This window comes from Zea mays, chromosome 5, assembly GCF_902167145.1.
Source record: "Zea mays cultivar B73 chromosome 5, Zm-B73-REFERENCE-NAM-5.0, whole genome shotgun sequence".
Classification (NCBI taxonomy): Eukaryota; Viridiplantae; Streptophyta; class Magnoliopsida; order Poales; family Poaceae; genus Zea; species Zea mays.
Genome location: NC_050100.1, coordinates 60,471,696 through 60,488,415, shown reverse-complemented (window position 1 = coordinate 60,488,415; position 16,720 = coordinate 60,471,696). Strand labels below are relative to the sequence as shown.

The following is a 16,720-nucleotide window of genomic DNA, read 5'->3' as shown; positions in this document are numbered from 1 at the left end:
AAATAATATGAACTAATTTTGAATAAATGATTAATTAAGCTTATATAACCAGTTGTAAACAAATATAAATCTAATTAACTAGGTTATGAGAGGACATAATTACTCTATTATTTATCTTTACATTTAGTTTAGAAACATATGACCTAGATATTTAAAATGAATATTACATTCATTGATATGTTATTAACTATTGTTTTAGTTATGACGGTGTGAGCACTTAATTAAGCTATTATTAGAAAAGTTATATGACATAATTCTATTGTAAAGCATATTATTATGGGTACTTAAACATCTATAATGAACCTTATTAATATGATATTTATTAAAAGGTCATTAAAGTTAGAAACAAATTATCTAATTCTTTAGTAAGAAACATATGTTTACCAATATAACTATCAATTTCTTTATTAGAAAAGTATGAGCGTCTAGTTAAATCATTTTAACATTATTATAAATTCTACTATTTCGGTTTTCTCCTTTCTTTTCTAGATAGAAATTATACGTATAACTAAAAATTGTTTATTTAATTCTTCTAACATTAATATTCTAAGAATTAATGTAAATTACTAAATGAGACTTTTAATAACATAATCATAATTATTATGGCATAAATAAATGTCTTACTAATTTCTAAGTACTTAAGTGTCATACTTATGAATTTATTTATTATGAATAGTAAAATCTATATCCTCATTTGACCGAAAATATGTGGCCTAGTGTTTCTATTTTAATTTCTAAAATTACACTTGTACCAATAATAACCGGTTATCGCTCCACACACTAAAGTAAAAACAAATCCGTAAACATTTCTAGTATGAAAATCACTAAGTTAGTAAATAGTGACCGTACTCATTTTTAAAATTATAAAATCATACGCATTTTCAAAATATTGTCACGGGGTTCGATTTTAGTTACACGTATATATCGAACCTCTAAAATCATACATGTGAATCGCATCGATAATACCACGATAAATCACAAGATCCATAAAGTAATTTAAAACAGGATTTAGAAAATACATCAACAATCTTGGGTTGTCTTCAATCTTGAGTTTGCTCAGGTACAGGAGGAAGGGCAGGGTGGTCTCGGCAGAGGTGCTGCGTGGACGGCGAGGTACGCTCCGGCGAGGCTCCACGGGCGGTCCGAGCACTGCAGGGCAGTGGATGGTCCAGCGAATCGGCGACGGCGCGGACGACGGAACGTGCTCCACTGCGAGAAGGAGGAAGGGGCGAGGTGGCTGGGGTTGAGAGCGGATGACGGGGCACGAGCTCCGACGAACGACGTACGGCGGCCGACGAACACGTCCGGGCGAGGTAGCGATGGGGAAAAGCTTGGACAGGGAAGGGAGAGGGCTCGGGCATCCATTTTATAGAGAGAGGGAAGAGTAAGAGACGCTCGGGGAGGTGGCCGGCCATGACTTCAAGGCACCATGAATGTCGTTCATAGAGGAGAGGGAGTAACGGGGAGAAACAAACGCATTGAATCACCATTAACGCGGAAACGATCGCGGGCGGTTTCGGCTGCTCGGTTGTTGGCGCGGTCGGTCGCGCGGGCTCGCTCGGTCGGAACAGGGCGCTGCGCGCGGGGCGCAGGAGCTCGGGCGTCCAGCACGCGGGCGCGGTCGGCTTCCGTGGCTGCGCGTCGATGCTTGAGCTTGGTCGCGGCGTCGGCTCGGTTGGCGTGCAGAGGCGGCTCGGGGCGGGTGCTCGGCGAAATCGCGCGCGCGCTGCGAGCTAGGCGCGCTCGGCAGCGGGGTCGCGCGGCACGGGGCTGGGCGCGCGGCTCGCGCAGCTTCGGCGTCCTGGCGCGCGGGTGCCTGGGAGAAAGAGCAGGGGAGAAGAGAGAGAAAGGGGGAGGGAGAAAGAAACGGCTGGGAGAGGGAGAGTGGCGGCGGCGGCCAAGGGAGCAGGAGGCTAGGGCGGCGGCTGCTGCGTGCGATCTAGTTTCTTGGAATGAAAATCCTACAAGCAGGGCCCACTTGCCATAGAGTGAGAGGGAGAGAGAGGGAGTGAGGACGTGTGTCAAGGAGAGAAATAGAAAAGCAGGTGGCGTACGGGATGGGCTAGATCCGAAGCCAAAGTCTTGGGCGTAAGATTGGTTTTGTTTTTTTTTCTTTTTGTTTCTAAATTTCCTTTTTCCTTTCTCTTTCTTTTATTTTCATTTTTAACGTAAGTTATATATAGATAAATATATGTTTTAAAATATTTCGAAAATTATAATAATAATATATCCAATAAATAAATTTTATGCAATAAAAGAGAATATAAAATAAAATAAATAAAATATTTACAATTCATTAGCAAACAAAAATTATGCCTCAACATGAATGCGTCAAGCAATTGGTAAATTTTATCTATACAAGAAATTGTTCAATTGATTTATATTACCTTTTTGTTATTTGAGAACATAAATATTTCCCATTCTATTGAAACTAATAAATAAAATTGGATCGCTTTTAATTGATGAATTTAGGGTGTTACAAAATCTACCCCTCTTAAAAAGAATCTCGTCCTCGAGATTAGGGAAGGCTAGCAAGAAAACAATGTTGATATATGGTTACTCATAGGTACTTGGTTCACATTGAACTCTTCTAAGCTTAAGGAACTTATTGTTTCTTAGCTCCGCAATGACTACAAATCGAGCGATCTTCATCATCGTACTTATAACTAGTTGGTCTTATGGATTATTGTTTGGGTCTTGCTTCACCGTCTTCTTCTTTAATCGGTCTAGACGCTTCTTAGGGCATTCGCGAATAAGATGTCCTTCATTTTTGCAGTAGTAGCAAGCACCTTTTGCTTTGAGTTCTTTGCGAGTCAACTTTGCTTGACCAACAGGGGGTGAGGGTTGATTGGATGTCTATATCTCATGTAGCTGAGCCTGACTTGATTCATCTATTTGGGTATCCATGTGTTTCGTGGCTTTCGCTTGAGGTTGAGGTGGACTAATCATGTATGCAAACATTTTTCTATTCCTTTTGTTGTTCTTCATTCCATTCATCGAATATCTCGGTGACTCATTTTTCTCGTTCATAGTTGTTAAGGTAGGGGTATTGTCATTGGCATCATTTACTTCCTTTCCATTGGGGTTCATCATCTGGTTAGAGAGTAAAAGAGGTAGTGAGACAAGATTACATAAGCGACTTGTACGATATGAAGATAAAGGGGTTAACACAACATTTTGATTTCCAAGATAAGTTTAATTAAGGAGCAAGGATGGTTTCTTGTTTCATCATACTTCAAGAGTTTACAGGTGTTATATTCCTTAACAAAGATCTTTTGAACTTTATAGGTTTTATGGCATGATATCCAAACCATCTTTCTGGTCCAACAGTATTTCCTTGAGCACAAATTGAGAGAAAGACTTGAGCGGGACTTTAGGGCAACTAGAATAGAATATCACATTGTTTGCATAGAGCAGATGACACCACACTTTATTCTCTTTATAAAGAGGCAAAACACAATAGGTGCGAGAGATTCTCCAAATTTATTCATATATCACTTAGCACAATTACAAATCTTGAAAAGGGGCAACACTTTGACATTTTTTTCGTGAGACATACTCCTTCTTCTAGCTAATTGATATATTATTCTTCCTTGTCAGATGTACCAATCTTCAGTGCTGGAGGTCGATTGTCTTCAACTACTATTCTTTCTCCAGATGGGGTTTCCAAACATATGGTTCTCTCAGTATGTTGGATTATTGCCTTAGTTCTTTGTAACCAATTATTTCCAAGAATCACATCCTTTTCCATTGATTCCATCACTATAAGATCAGCTTGAAAATCTATACCATTGATTTTAACACTTACTTTTGGACATATGTAGTTTACTAACATTTTTCCTTCAGGTGTACTGATGGTCTTTCTTGATCTTAAGGGACACTTAAAGATACCATACTTTGTTGCAAACTGGGCACTGATAAAAGAATGTGTTGTATGAGGATCATACAAGACGGTGGCGATGGTTGTGTGAATGACCAGTGTTCCAAAAATTACTGCATTATCACTTTGAATGGTTCCTGTCACTGCATAACTTATCTTTCCATTGGTCTCTTTCCTTTGTTTATTCTTTGTTGATGCATGGGTTTGAGGGTGTTGTCTTTTCTTTCGGACCTTATTGATCTCCACATCTTTCTTAGGGCAACCATTAACAAGATGGCCGGTATCACCACAGCCAAAGCAAGCACGACTTGATAAGTTACATGGTGGAGTTGTCTTTACGTTGTTGGTACAAGTTTCTGTGCATTTTTGTTCATAATCCATGTCTAAAGATTGAGATAGCTTCATCTCGGAGGTGATCTGTAGTGAACTTTTCTCAGGACAGTTACGGAAGTAATGACCTTCACGTCCACATTGATAGCAAGCTTTTCTTGAAGTTATTTCTTGACTTTTTCCATGTTTCTCTTTTCGTTTCTTGGACCTGATGCGACGATGAGGCTGAAACTGTGTGCAAGTAATAGTCCATCCATCAATGTAACACTCATGTGTTTCTTCTTGTGGCTGGGCATTCTTGTGATGTTTCCTTTTGGGAATACTTTGCAATTCATCAACTGACAGTGCATTAGGTATGAGAGAATCTGCTATTAGTTGTTCTTGGGGAGACATTTGTCTGTCTATGCCAGAAAATAAAATCCGGTTCTTCTGTTTTGTAGTTTCACTTTCGTTTGTACTGATCTAGCGACAAGGAATTCCATAGTACTCACAACAACAACATGTTCCAAGGTCACTTGTCTTTTGGTTTGGTTGTACATCCTTTTGTGTCTTCAATGTCTGTTCATCAACTGTTTTATTTAGAGTGTTGTTTTTACTTGTCAACACACCGCATTCTTTGCATTTAGTGACATCACTTGTAGTTGACATTCCAGGGTCTGACATCTGTATGGGTATGGAAAAATGGAAGGGACGAAAGGGTTGAGTAAAGATAGATTATAGAGAGCAGAGAAAACCCATCTATCTAAGGTTTTACCTAGCTAAATGATGTCTTTGTGGACAAAAGTCACACAATACACCAACAATCATTTCAAAGAAGCAAACCAAACATGAACACAAAGGACAATAAACTCAAGCATACCAGCACAACACAATCCAATTCTACTCATTCAACCAAAACAAAAGGTGAGACAAGGTTTGGAATAAGAAAGATATTATAACATCAAGGAGTTGGGTAAGAATTATCAAGGAGTTAGACAAGACATATTTGTTGGTGGCCAAGAGTGAAATAAGATAACCATGAACTATTAAAGTGAGGATAAATGATACAACCAAGGATATAAAGTGAGTTAGGGAGAAAGCATTATCAAGGAGTAGAGAGCCAAAGGTTTCATACATCAGGGTAGATATTGCGCAAGGGTGGCAATACAATGGCACGAAAGCAAAAGTATAAGAATTCAATAGGGAGAAAGCATTATCAAGGAGAAAAGTAGAGAGACAAAGGGTTCAATATATCAAGGTAGATATTGTCCAAGGATGACAATACAATGGCAAGAAAACAAGAGTAAAAGAAATCAAGGGTTATATAGCAATATTATGAGTTAGAAAACAACCACAATATAACGTCGTCTTTACCGATCTAGTCGAAAACTTAACATTATAGAACTATCCTATCAACCTAACCAAGAAGATTGGCAATAGATCCAAGAGATCTATAACGAAAACTTCTTGCGGGGCAGGGATAAGACAGAGAATGAGGCATCTTCAATAGCTTCTAAAAGGTTCCTTCAGGCAAACTTCGCTTCAAGTTCTGTAATCCTAAATTGATCATCTTGTAGTGCTTCTAAGCATAGTCTTCTGATAGACCAAAATTAGACTAGAAGAGTTGAAAATAAAAGAGACAAGTTTTTGATATAAAGTAAGTTTTATGGAGGAAAATATATCAGGCTTTGAAATACTGACTGGGCTTTCCATTTCTAACTAATCTAGCGACCTACGGTCACATTGCTTTGATACCACTTCTGTCACACCCGTTTCCAAGGGGCAGAGCCGGGTGCATAGCATATGTGTGCCAGGATCTATTTCCACACATATGTTGACGTCACAAGTGTAATATATCAAAAGAACAATGCATAAGAGCGTAAATAACGATTATATTAACATATTACACTTCGAACAGACATAATGTCTTAACCTTTATTCATCAAAGTACAGCGAACATGGACATCCATCCACAGGAAGATGACCGGGGGTATCACTAGACTAGCATCCATGGAGTTCAGCATCATATCTTCATCTGCAACTTCTGATCAAAATTAAGCAAGGGTGAGCTCACTTATGGTCGGGGCTCAGCAAGTGGGGGAAAAACTAATGCAAGTCTAACAAGGTGAGGCTGAGGTTGAGCAGTAAGCATTTTAGTTGGTCAACATTTTATTAACAACACCTGTCTTACTAATAAGTGTGAATCCCAAGTATTCCCATTAAGCAAAGATACAAGAGTATATCAAAAACACTTAAGTGAAACCACTTAAGCAAAACCATTGGCAGATCATCGGATCTCGATTTATTTCCATCTTCAAGTTCAATTATCATGTGAGGAGTCCAGGCTGCTCATAACCGTGAGCACGGCTGATATATCAGTTTTACACTCTGCAGAGGTGGCGCATCTTTACCCATGAGTCGCGATTCCCTTCTAGCCCGGGTTAGCTAGACCCTTATTCACTTCCGAGGTGAATGGCCAGGGTCTCACTACGAGGCTTCTCCCTAGAGTCCTCGTTACGCAAATGCTGGAAATGGTCAACTGCATAAGGTACACCTACCGTAACCAACTTATAGTCCAGACTACAGGGTAAAGCTTTGGGAACTATGCCCGTATCCAATCTGCCTGAGTCGGAACTATAAGCGCTTGTCAGATGCCCCCGTTCCTGTCGACCACGACCAGCACCCAACATAAGACTTCCCTAGTTATTTAGCCAAGACCAGAGCCATGATAGTTCTCATGGTAGCACTGTTTTCCCGGGTGGTCACTCCATGTTCCAATTAATATGCAATAATCTTGTTTAACCATCGGGTTCACAACAACAAAGTAATCTTACCATTTGGAACATTAATATCATAAGCGGGAGTGACTGCATAAAGTTAAGTTGTAGCAATAGCATAGCTACAAATGTAAAGTATAATTCCCAGGTTTGATCAAGGAATAAGGTTGGAAAGGTTATCTAAATAGGTAACCCGTCAAATTATGCATATATATCCGAAAGAATAAACTTTATTAAATGTATTGTTTGGGATCAAACAGAGTATGCAGAGGGAGAAGTCCACTTGCCTTGCTTATAGAAAACTTGAGGTTCTTCCACGGAATAGCACTTGATTCTCAACTATTAGATCAATCACTGAATATCACACAAACAAACAAGAAGAAACAAACACCACTCAATAACATACAACAGTCACCATACGTAGAGCTAAAAGAAAGCCTAACGAAAAGAGCGTTCGCTTTTAAAAAAAACATCGCAAGTAATGGTTATAATAAGAGGGTATTCTTTTAAAAATGTGTGATCTATACTTTATAAAACAAGACATGAGCTTAAAATGTCTTAATTAAACTATACAAATATTAGGTTCACCAATTTAATATTTTATAAAATGTCGTATGTGATATGTCTAAGATTAATGGTTTATAGAATGATAAAACACGTTATAACAATATTAAAACTATTTAATCTTTTAGAAAAGATATACGTTATATCTAAGGTTAATGATCTACGAAACACGTTATTAATTTTAAAAGCATTATGGAGCATATAATTCATTATTAAACCTATCACTTATGATAAATTAAGATATAAGTCTAAATAGGTTTTATGTGAAAAGATCATTATTATTAAACACCTATTTATGGAAAGTTATGATATATGTTTTAATGAACTTTTTATGAAAAAGACAATGAACAACAATTATATTTTATTTTTATTAGAAAGTACATGTCCTATATTTTATTAAGAAAGCTATATACAAAACAATATACAAACTAACATTATTATTAAAGAACATGAACACTAATTTCCTTAGTTTATTCTCTAGGAAAACTAAGTGACACATATATAAATAATATGAACTAATTTTGAATAAATGATTAATTAAGCTTATATAACCAGTTGTAAACAAATATAAATCTAATTAACTAGGTTATGAGAGGACATAATTACTCTATTATTTATCTTTACATTTAGTTTAGAAACATATGACCTAGATATTTAAAATGAATATTACATTCATTGATATGTTATTAACTATTGTTTTAGTTATGACGGTGTGAGCACTTAATTAAGCTATTATTAGAAAAGTTATATGACATAATTCTATTGTAAAGCATATTATTATGGGTACTTAAACATCTATAATGAACCTTATTAATATGATATTTATTAAAAGGTCATTAAAGTTAGAAACAAATTATCTAATTCTTTAGTAAGAAACATATGTTTACCAATATAACTATCAATTTCTTTATTAGAAAAGTATGAGCGTCTAGTTAAATCATTTTAACATTATTATAAATTCTACTATTTCGGTTTTCTCCTTTCTTTTCTAGATAGAAATTATACGTATAACTAAAAATTGTTTATTTAATTCTTCTAACATTAATATTCTAAGAATTAATGTAAATTACTAAATGAGACTTTTAATAACATAATCATAATTATTATGGCATAAATAAATGTCTTACTAATTTCTAAGTACTTAAGTGTCATACTTATGAATTTATTTATTATGAATAGTAAAATCTATATCCTCATTTGACCGAAAATATGTGGCCTAGTGTTTCTATTTTAATTTCTAAAATTACACTTGTACCAATAATAACCGGTTATCGCTCCACACACTAAAGTAAAAACAAATCCGTAAACATTTCTAGTATGAAAATCACTAAGTTAGTAAATAGTGACCGTACTCATTTTTAAAATTATAAAATCATACGCATTTTCAAAATATTGTCACGGGGTTCGATTTTAGTTACACGTATATATCGAACCTCTAAAATCATACATGTGAATCGCATCGATAATACCACGATAAATCACAAGATCCATAAAGTAATTTAAAACAGGATTTAGAAAATACATCAACAATCTTGGGTTGTCTTCAATCTTGAGTTTGCTCAGGTACAGGAGGAAGGGCAGGGTGGTCTCGGCAGAGGTGCTGCGTGGACGGCGAGGTACGCTCCGGCGAGGCTCCACGGGCGGTCCGAGCACTGCAGGGCAGTGGATGGTCCAGCGAATCGGCGACGGCGCGGACGACGGAACGTGCTCCACTGCGAGAAGGAGGAAGGGGCGAGGTGGCTGGGGTTGAGAGCGGATGACGGGGCACGAGCTCCGACGAACGACGTACGGCGGCCGACGAACACGTCCGGGCGAGGTAGCGATGGGGAAAAGCTTGGACAGGGAAGGGAGAGGGCTCGGGCATCCATTTTATAGAGAGAGGGAAGAGTAAGAGACGCTCGGGGAGGTGGCCGGCCATGACTTCAAGGCACCATGAATGTCGTTCATAGAGGAGAGGGAGTAACGGGGAGAAACAAACGCATTGAATCACCATTAACGCGGAAACGATCGCGGGCGGTTTCGGCTGCTCGGTTGTTGGCGCGGTCGGTCGCGCGGGCTCGCTCGGTCGGAACAGGGCGCTGCGCGCGGGGCGCAGGAGCTCGGGCGTCCAGCACGCGGGCGCGGTCGGCTTCCGTGGCTGCGCGTCGATGCTTGAGCTTGGTCGCGGCGTCGGCTCGGTTGGCGTGCAGAGGCGGCTCGGGGCGGGTGCTCGGCGAAATCGCGCGCGCGCTGCGAGCTAGGCGCGCTCGGCAGCGGGGTCGCGCGGCACGGGGCTGGGCGCGCGGCTCGCGGCTCGCGCAGCTTCGGCGTCCTGGCGCGCGGGTGCCTGGGAGAAAGAGCAGGGGAGAAGAGAGAGAAAGGGGGAGGGAGAAAGAAACGGCTGGGAGAGGGAGAGTGGCGGCGGCGGCCAAGGGAGCAGGAGGCTAGGGCGGCGGCTGCTGCGTGCGATCTAGTTTCTTGGAATGAAAATCCTACAAGCAGGGCCCACTTGCCATAGAGTGAGAGGGAGAGAGAGGGAGTGAGGACGTGTGTCAAGGAGAGAAATAGAAAAGCAGGTGGCGTACGGGATGGGCTAGATCCGAAGCCAAAGGCTTGGGCGTAAGATTGGTTTTGTTTTTTTTTCTTTTTGTTTCTAAATTTCCTTTTTCCTTTCTCTTTCTTTTATTTTCATTTTTAACGTAAGTTATATATAGATAAATATATGTTTTAAAATATTTCGAAAATTATAATAATAATATATCCAATAAATAAATTTTATGCAATAAAAGAGAATATAAAATAAAATAAATAAAATATTTACAATTCATTAGCAAACAAAAATTATGCCTCAACATGAATGCGTCAAGCAATTGGTAAATTTTATCTATACAAGAAATTGTTCAATTGATTTATATTACCTTTTTGTTATTTGAGAACATAAATATTTCCCATTCTATTGAAACTAATAAATAAAATTGGATCGCTTTTAATTGATGAATTTAGGGTGTTACACCGGGCTTGTCGGGGGCGGCCAGGGCGAGGCCGGGGGCGGCCGGGGGCGCGGCCGGCGCGAGGCCGGGGCACGGCCGGCGCGAGGCCGGGGCACGGCCGGCGCGACCGCGGTGGGGCCGGGCACGACCGGGCAAGGCGGGACGCAGCCGGGGCGGCGAGGCCGGGGCGAGGGCGGGGCGGGCTCGCCGGAGCGAGACCGGACGAGGGCGGGGTCGAGTTCGCCGGGGATGGGCGCGACGAGGCGGGGCGGTCGGGGCGCAGCCGGGGCGGCCGAAGGGCGGCGCGCTGGGGCCGGGCGGGGAACGCCGCGCCGGGGAGCGGCGCCGGCGAGCGGGGGAGGGGGGAAGGGAGGAGAGGGGGGGCTCACCGGAGGGGGCGACGCGGCGGCGGCGGCGCCGGGGGAAGGGGCGGCTGCTAGGGTTAGGGGAGAGAGAGAGTTGGGGTAGGGGGAGGGGATGACGGGCGGGGCCCACGGGGAGGGAATTTTGGAAAAAGAAAAAAGGGGGAAGGGGCGGTTGGGCCGACTGGGCCCAAAGGGGGGGAAAGGGGGGTGGACGCGGGGTGGGCCGGCCGGAACGGCCCACGGCGGGGGGGAAGGGGGCGGCTGGGCCGCCGCGGGGCCCACACGGGAAGGGGGAAGGGGGAAGGGGGGGCGGCTGGGCCGCCAACTGGGCCGGCGCGAAGGGGAAGGGGGCGGCGGGGCCAAAAGAGAGAAAGGGGGGAGAGAGAAAAAGAAAAGGCTTTTTCTTTTTCTAATTTCCACATTTTCTTATATGCCTAATTCTCCACTTCACTCAACCACAAACAAAAGAGTGCATAATCCGGCATGATGCAACTAACAAAAATAGTTCTAGGTTTTGGTTGCACAAGATGTCGAGCTAATTCTCGCTATAACTTTTGAAAATATCAAGGCTTGGCGAGAAGAAAAGGGAAAAAGGAAAGAGTAATGCCTGAATTTGGTGAGAGAAAAGAAGAAAAAATTCTACCCGCAAATTCAGGGCGTTACAGTAGTTTTGGTTGGAATGGGGATAGGCAAAAGAATTTCCTCTTGGTTATGACTCAACCTGATAATTCTCTGATCAGTGTTGAGAGTTGCTTTATGTTTGGCCAACCAATTCATGCCCAAAATGACATATATGTCTTGGCCTTTCAGAACAATCATATTAATAGGAAAGTCCCGTCCGGCCAATGTTACGGGCACTTGATATGCCACTTCTCTAGTAAATATTTGTCCCCCGGGTGAGTGAATTTTAAATCCTTCTTTTGATTCATGGTATGAAATGCAATGTTGCTCCACAAATTTATTGCTGATGAAGGTATGCAAAGCACCAGAATCAAAGAGAATAAGTGCGGGGTGATTGGCCACAAGGAACGTACCCATCATTACCGGCTCACCGTCCGGTGTAGTGGCCACTTGCGTATAATATATGCATCCCGTCTTCTTTGTATTTTTGCCCATAGTATTTCCCTTGGCTTGAGATGAATTCCCAGATCCTTGTGAATTGTTTGACTGGTTCTGCTTTGGATAAGGGCAATCCTTGATAAAATGCCCAGACTTTCCACAATTGAAGCATCTCGTTGATGAACTGGGAAGGGCAGGGAATCGAGTGCCTGGGGCACCCGGCTGACTTGTTGCAGTGGGGGCAGTATTGGGACGGATAAATACTGGTTGCTTAAAAGGGAAGGAGGGTGGACGAGAGAAAGAGCGATTCTGGTTGGAAGGCCGGATAACAAACCGTTGCCTTTTCACCGGGCCCTGACTAGGCCTGTCACCTCCAAAACCCTTGGATTTTCCGGCGCCTGCATACTTTGCTTCAACTGCCAATGCTGTACTGACAGCTCTTCCATAAGTAAGGTTAATGCAGGTTGCCATCTTTCTTTGCAGTCGATCATTTAAACCTCTCACAAAACAATTCTTCTTCTTCACATCTGTGTTAACTTGATCGATTGCGTACTGGGATAAATGATTAAATTTATTGAGATACTGATTAACAGTATCCCCTCCTTGCTTCAGCTTCATAAATTCCTCCTGTTTCAGGTGGAGGACTCCCTTAGGCACATAATGTTCTCTAAAGGCTAACTTGAACTCATCCCAGGTTACTTGATGACCAGCCGGTTGTATGGCAACAAAATTTCGCCACCAGGTGCTGGCAGGGCCACACAATTGCTGTGCCGCGAACAGGGGCTTCTGGATTTTGGAACACCGAATAAGTCCAAATTTCTGCTCAATAACGCGGATCCATTTGTCCGCTTCTAAAGGGTCTTCCGCCTTAACGAACAACGGTGGGCGCGTCTCGGAGAAGTCCAAGTAAGAGGTTTCACGGGGGCCCTGTTGATAACCCCGCCCGCCTTGTTGTTGGAACTGTTGACCCGCCATTTCTCGTAGAAAACGGGTATTATCCACGGTCGCGTTTACCAAGGCGGCGATAGCCTCGGCAAGTGTGGGAGGGACTGGAGGTGGATTTGGCGTTGCCTCCCTCCCACGGGAGGTACTAGCTCCGTCCTGTGCACGAGTCCTGGAAGGCATCTGTGGCAACAAACATTTGGAAACAATATGACATGCCAAAGAAAACCATCCATTTTACATTAATAAAAAGAGTAATGTTACAGACTCGAATTTTTACAACAGGATACACTACCTATTATACAATAGCACTACCTATTATACAATACACTACTTCTATTTCTACTATTACACCACTACTCCTGCTTTCGGTTGCTCCTGTCAGCCTCGTCGTCGGGTGTGGGAGACCATTCATCGACCAACCTCATAGAGGGAGGGGGCCTGAAAAGGTCCAACTCACCACCAAGCGCTTCTCCCGCTACATGCGAGGGTCCGGCTTCTGTCCCGACAGGATCCGCAGGTTCACTGGGGTGCAGTTGCGAATACAGTACATGAACTTCTTCATGTAAGGTACTGCAATAAGTTTGCAGGTCGTCAACGGCCAAGTTGAGCTCTGCTACTCGAGCTTGAGCTGTTGCCTCCTTGGCCCAGGCAAGCGAACGAGATTGAACTACCCAGTCGAGTGCTAAATCTCGGTCCGCGAGCTGATCTCGCAGGTGGCGGACGTCTCTTCTTAATTCATTTATTCTGTCGCCATCTGCGACCCATATATCAGTCCTGCGGCGGAGTTCCGCTTGGAGCCGATTCACTTCTGCTTCGAGATCCCCTATCGGATCGTTACTTCCACTACTACTATCATCATGTCTTGGGGCCAGCTGATGACATGGTACACCAATCGGTCCAGTATGCTTGCGTGCAGTTCTCCTCGTGCGCGGCGGCATTTTTCTAAGGGGGAAAACTTTATTAGCATAGTTCCTAGCATGATGCATGTGTAATTACAGAATCAACCTTAGTTCATTCACACCTTCTATATGTTGCACTCTTACTATCTGGTCTTTAAGATAAACTCTTCAGAAATACTTAGGTAAGAAGGGAAGAGATTTTCTAGATAAGTCTTTAGAAAATCCTTTTGAAGATGCCTCATAATATCTGCAGAGAGGGGCTTCGCTCCGATACCAGCTGTGATGGGACCTCCCAAGTAATTAGGCCCACCTATAGTTGTCCTTGTCCAACGGACCTCAGACAACCCTGTAGGTGCCCCTGAATCACTTGACAAGTTCGGTATCTGCTTTCTTACCTTTCCCAAGAGCGTTTCACCCGTCACGCAGACATTACAAGCATCGGAGTTACGAGAATGCGAAAGCAATTACATAAACTTACCTTTATTTTAAAGTAAGATAAAGTTGAATATTTACAGACCAGAATATATCCTAGGAGTGCAGAGTAATATTATTACACATACCAAGGGAGGCAAAAACTCCTCCCATAAAGTTTTTAAACAAAAGTTCTAATGGAGGATCCTTTCCTCCCGCATTTCATTCCTGGCGTTCTTCCTTTGGTACCACCTTAGAACAGAAGCAACAAAAGTTTGTCGCTTCCTCACCTAAAAACAACGGGGAATAAAACCCTGAGTATGGAATTACTCAGCAAGTCTTACCCGACTAAAGAAAAGACTCTCAAGGGTATGCTGGTTATAAGGGAGTCAAGGTAAGGCTTCTCAATAATCAAAGACTCTATTTTGCAGAAATGCTTACTAAAAGTGGATCCTTAAAAATCCAATTTTATTGGTCAAGTTAAGTAAAATTACCTGCAACTAGAGTTCTTTCTACCCTAGTTCAATCACTTGACCTGCACTAGCCAATTTCTTAACAAACCCATCATCTTTAGTGGATTGCTACGTGTAAGTCAGTGACCAAGTCTTCATAACCGTGAAGGTACGGCGATCCGAATCGATTATACTCAGCTGAGGATCTCCAATCACACGACATATGTAGCACTTAACCTTTGCATATGTCAACCCGCCACTGGGGTTCTTAAGACTAGATCAGGTTCACGCGAACCGAGAGCACAGATACACCACCGTCCAGCCTCTTGCCACGGAGGGTACACGCACCCTCGCCATCGCTCCACGCACATTCCGTGTTATCTTATTCTGGCCTTAGTCTGCCCGAGGCAAGGCTTACCCATGATGAGGCATGTGACCAGTTAAAGGGTCCCCGGTCAGCAGGCCTACATCGAGACGGTCCTTAATCGACTCAGATGGAGACACTACACCGAGACTCCTTTCTTGTGCAAGTCACCCGCCCGGTTTCAGCTTAATCATTTCAAACCCAAAGTTTGGTACCTGGCAGAGGTACATCTTTTCCGATGTTGAACCCATCACAGCCATGATGGATCCACCATCAAGTTTTATTTTCGAAAACATCCCACCCACTTTTGCCACATCATCTTTTGTAAAAACAAAACATTTTGTTTTTTTAAAGCAAGGCTAAGCATCAAAATGTTTTGTAAAATGGGTGATCAAGGAAGGTAATCAAATTCAAGGAAGGTAAAGCAGGAATTGTTTTATCAATCAACTCCTATCACCTAATGCATCAAGCAAGTGAGAAAGATTTTAAAAACATCAAGGAGGGTGGCGAATGCACCGGGGCTTGCCTTCGTTGATAAGTGAGTCAGGCTCGGATCCGCAGATATCAAAGTAGAAACAATTTCCTGCCTGAGATTCCGAAGGTGGTGGTGTCTTCTCTTCGGTTACTTCGACTTCTTCTTCGTTTTCTAAATATAACCATATAGGTATATATAAGAATGAATGCCATGTAATGCTCATAAGAGTGCAAAGATAATAAGGATTTATTATATAAAGTCTTGAATACAACTTTCCTTCACGGAACTCCGAGAACTTAGGGTTTCCGGAGTCAGTAAAGGAATTCAAAGGGCAGGGGGTGGGGTTTTGGGTTCTAGTTATCAAACAAAGTCCAAATCAAACCAATCTCTACCCAAGGCTTCTAAATGATGTTTAGAGTTCAAATAAAAAGTTTGGGCATTTTTGGAATTACCATTTATTTTCTAAAAATCCAGAACCAATGTTTTAAGCTACTTTAAATACTCCAAAATTCCTTATTTAATCTAAGAATCATGAAATTATTTCTATTAAATACTATGAAAAATAAGGAATCTAGGAAAATTAGTTTGACATTTTTCGGATTTTTCAACCATTTTCTAAAATTTATTTGGCTCTGGAAGAAAAAAAAGGGAAATCTGTGAATAGTACTGGGCCTGATTTAGTCCAGGACGGCCCAATAACAGCAGAAACGTGCGCGCGCCCGCGCCCGCGGTGGCAACCTTGCAGAAGGGCCCTATGGGTTTTGACTAACTGGAGTTGGGTTCGGTTACTATTCTTATGAGTCACTGACGATTTGCACAGAGGTCCTTGAAGTTCTATTCCTTCACGCGATGAGGTCCCCGACGGCGCCGAGCGCAGCCGAGCTCCGGTGAGCACGTAGACCGGCCGGAGGAGGCCAAGACCGGTGCTCCCGAGCAGCGGGCATGGAATTGAACCATTCCCGATCACTTCCCCTAAGTCAATTTCACCAATGGCTGCCCAAAGGCCTCTGGCCACGGAGACCATGCGGACAACCCAATGATCAACACGTTCCCGGGGATTGGGGATGGTCTAGTTCGATTGGGCGGGTGGGTGAGCATCAGCAGCATACAAAGATGCTAAAACGAGAACAAAGAGGGCATGATCGGACCTATGGAGGGCTGGCCACGGCGAGCTCGGTTCTGTGGTGGCGGAAACTTGATTTGGGGGAAGACTAAAATTCAAGCTCTCTGACGAACGATTCCTAGCGATTT

At 42.5% G+C, this 16,720-nt stretch overlaps 1 protein-coding gene across 1 annotated transcript; it reads right to left on the bottom strand.

The window, feature by feature from the left end:
* Nucleotides 1-711: 711 nt before the first annotated feature.
* On the bottom strand, nucleotides 712-1,891 carry LOC100216897 (uncharacterized). Its single transcript, NM_001143284.1, has one exon. It carries the CDS (start codon nucleotides 1,488-1,490, stop codon nucleotides 1,041-1,043), a length of 450 nt encoding a protein of 149 aa, NP_001136756.1. The 5' UTR covers nucleotides 1,491-1,891; the 3' UTR covers nucleotides 712-1,040.
* Between the last annotated feature and the right edge of the window lie 14,829 nt (nucleotides 1,892-16,720).

Coding starts and splice junctions, on each gene's coding strand:
- LOC100216897 (NM_001143284.1), bottom strand. CDS start 1,490: ATGGTGATTCAATGCGTTTGTTTCTCCCCGTTACTCCCTCTCCTCTAT.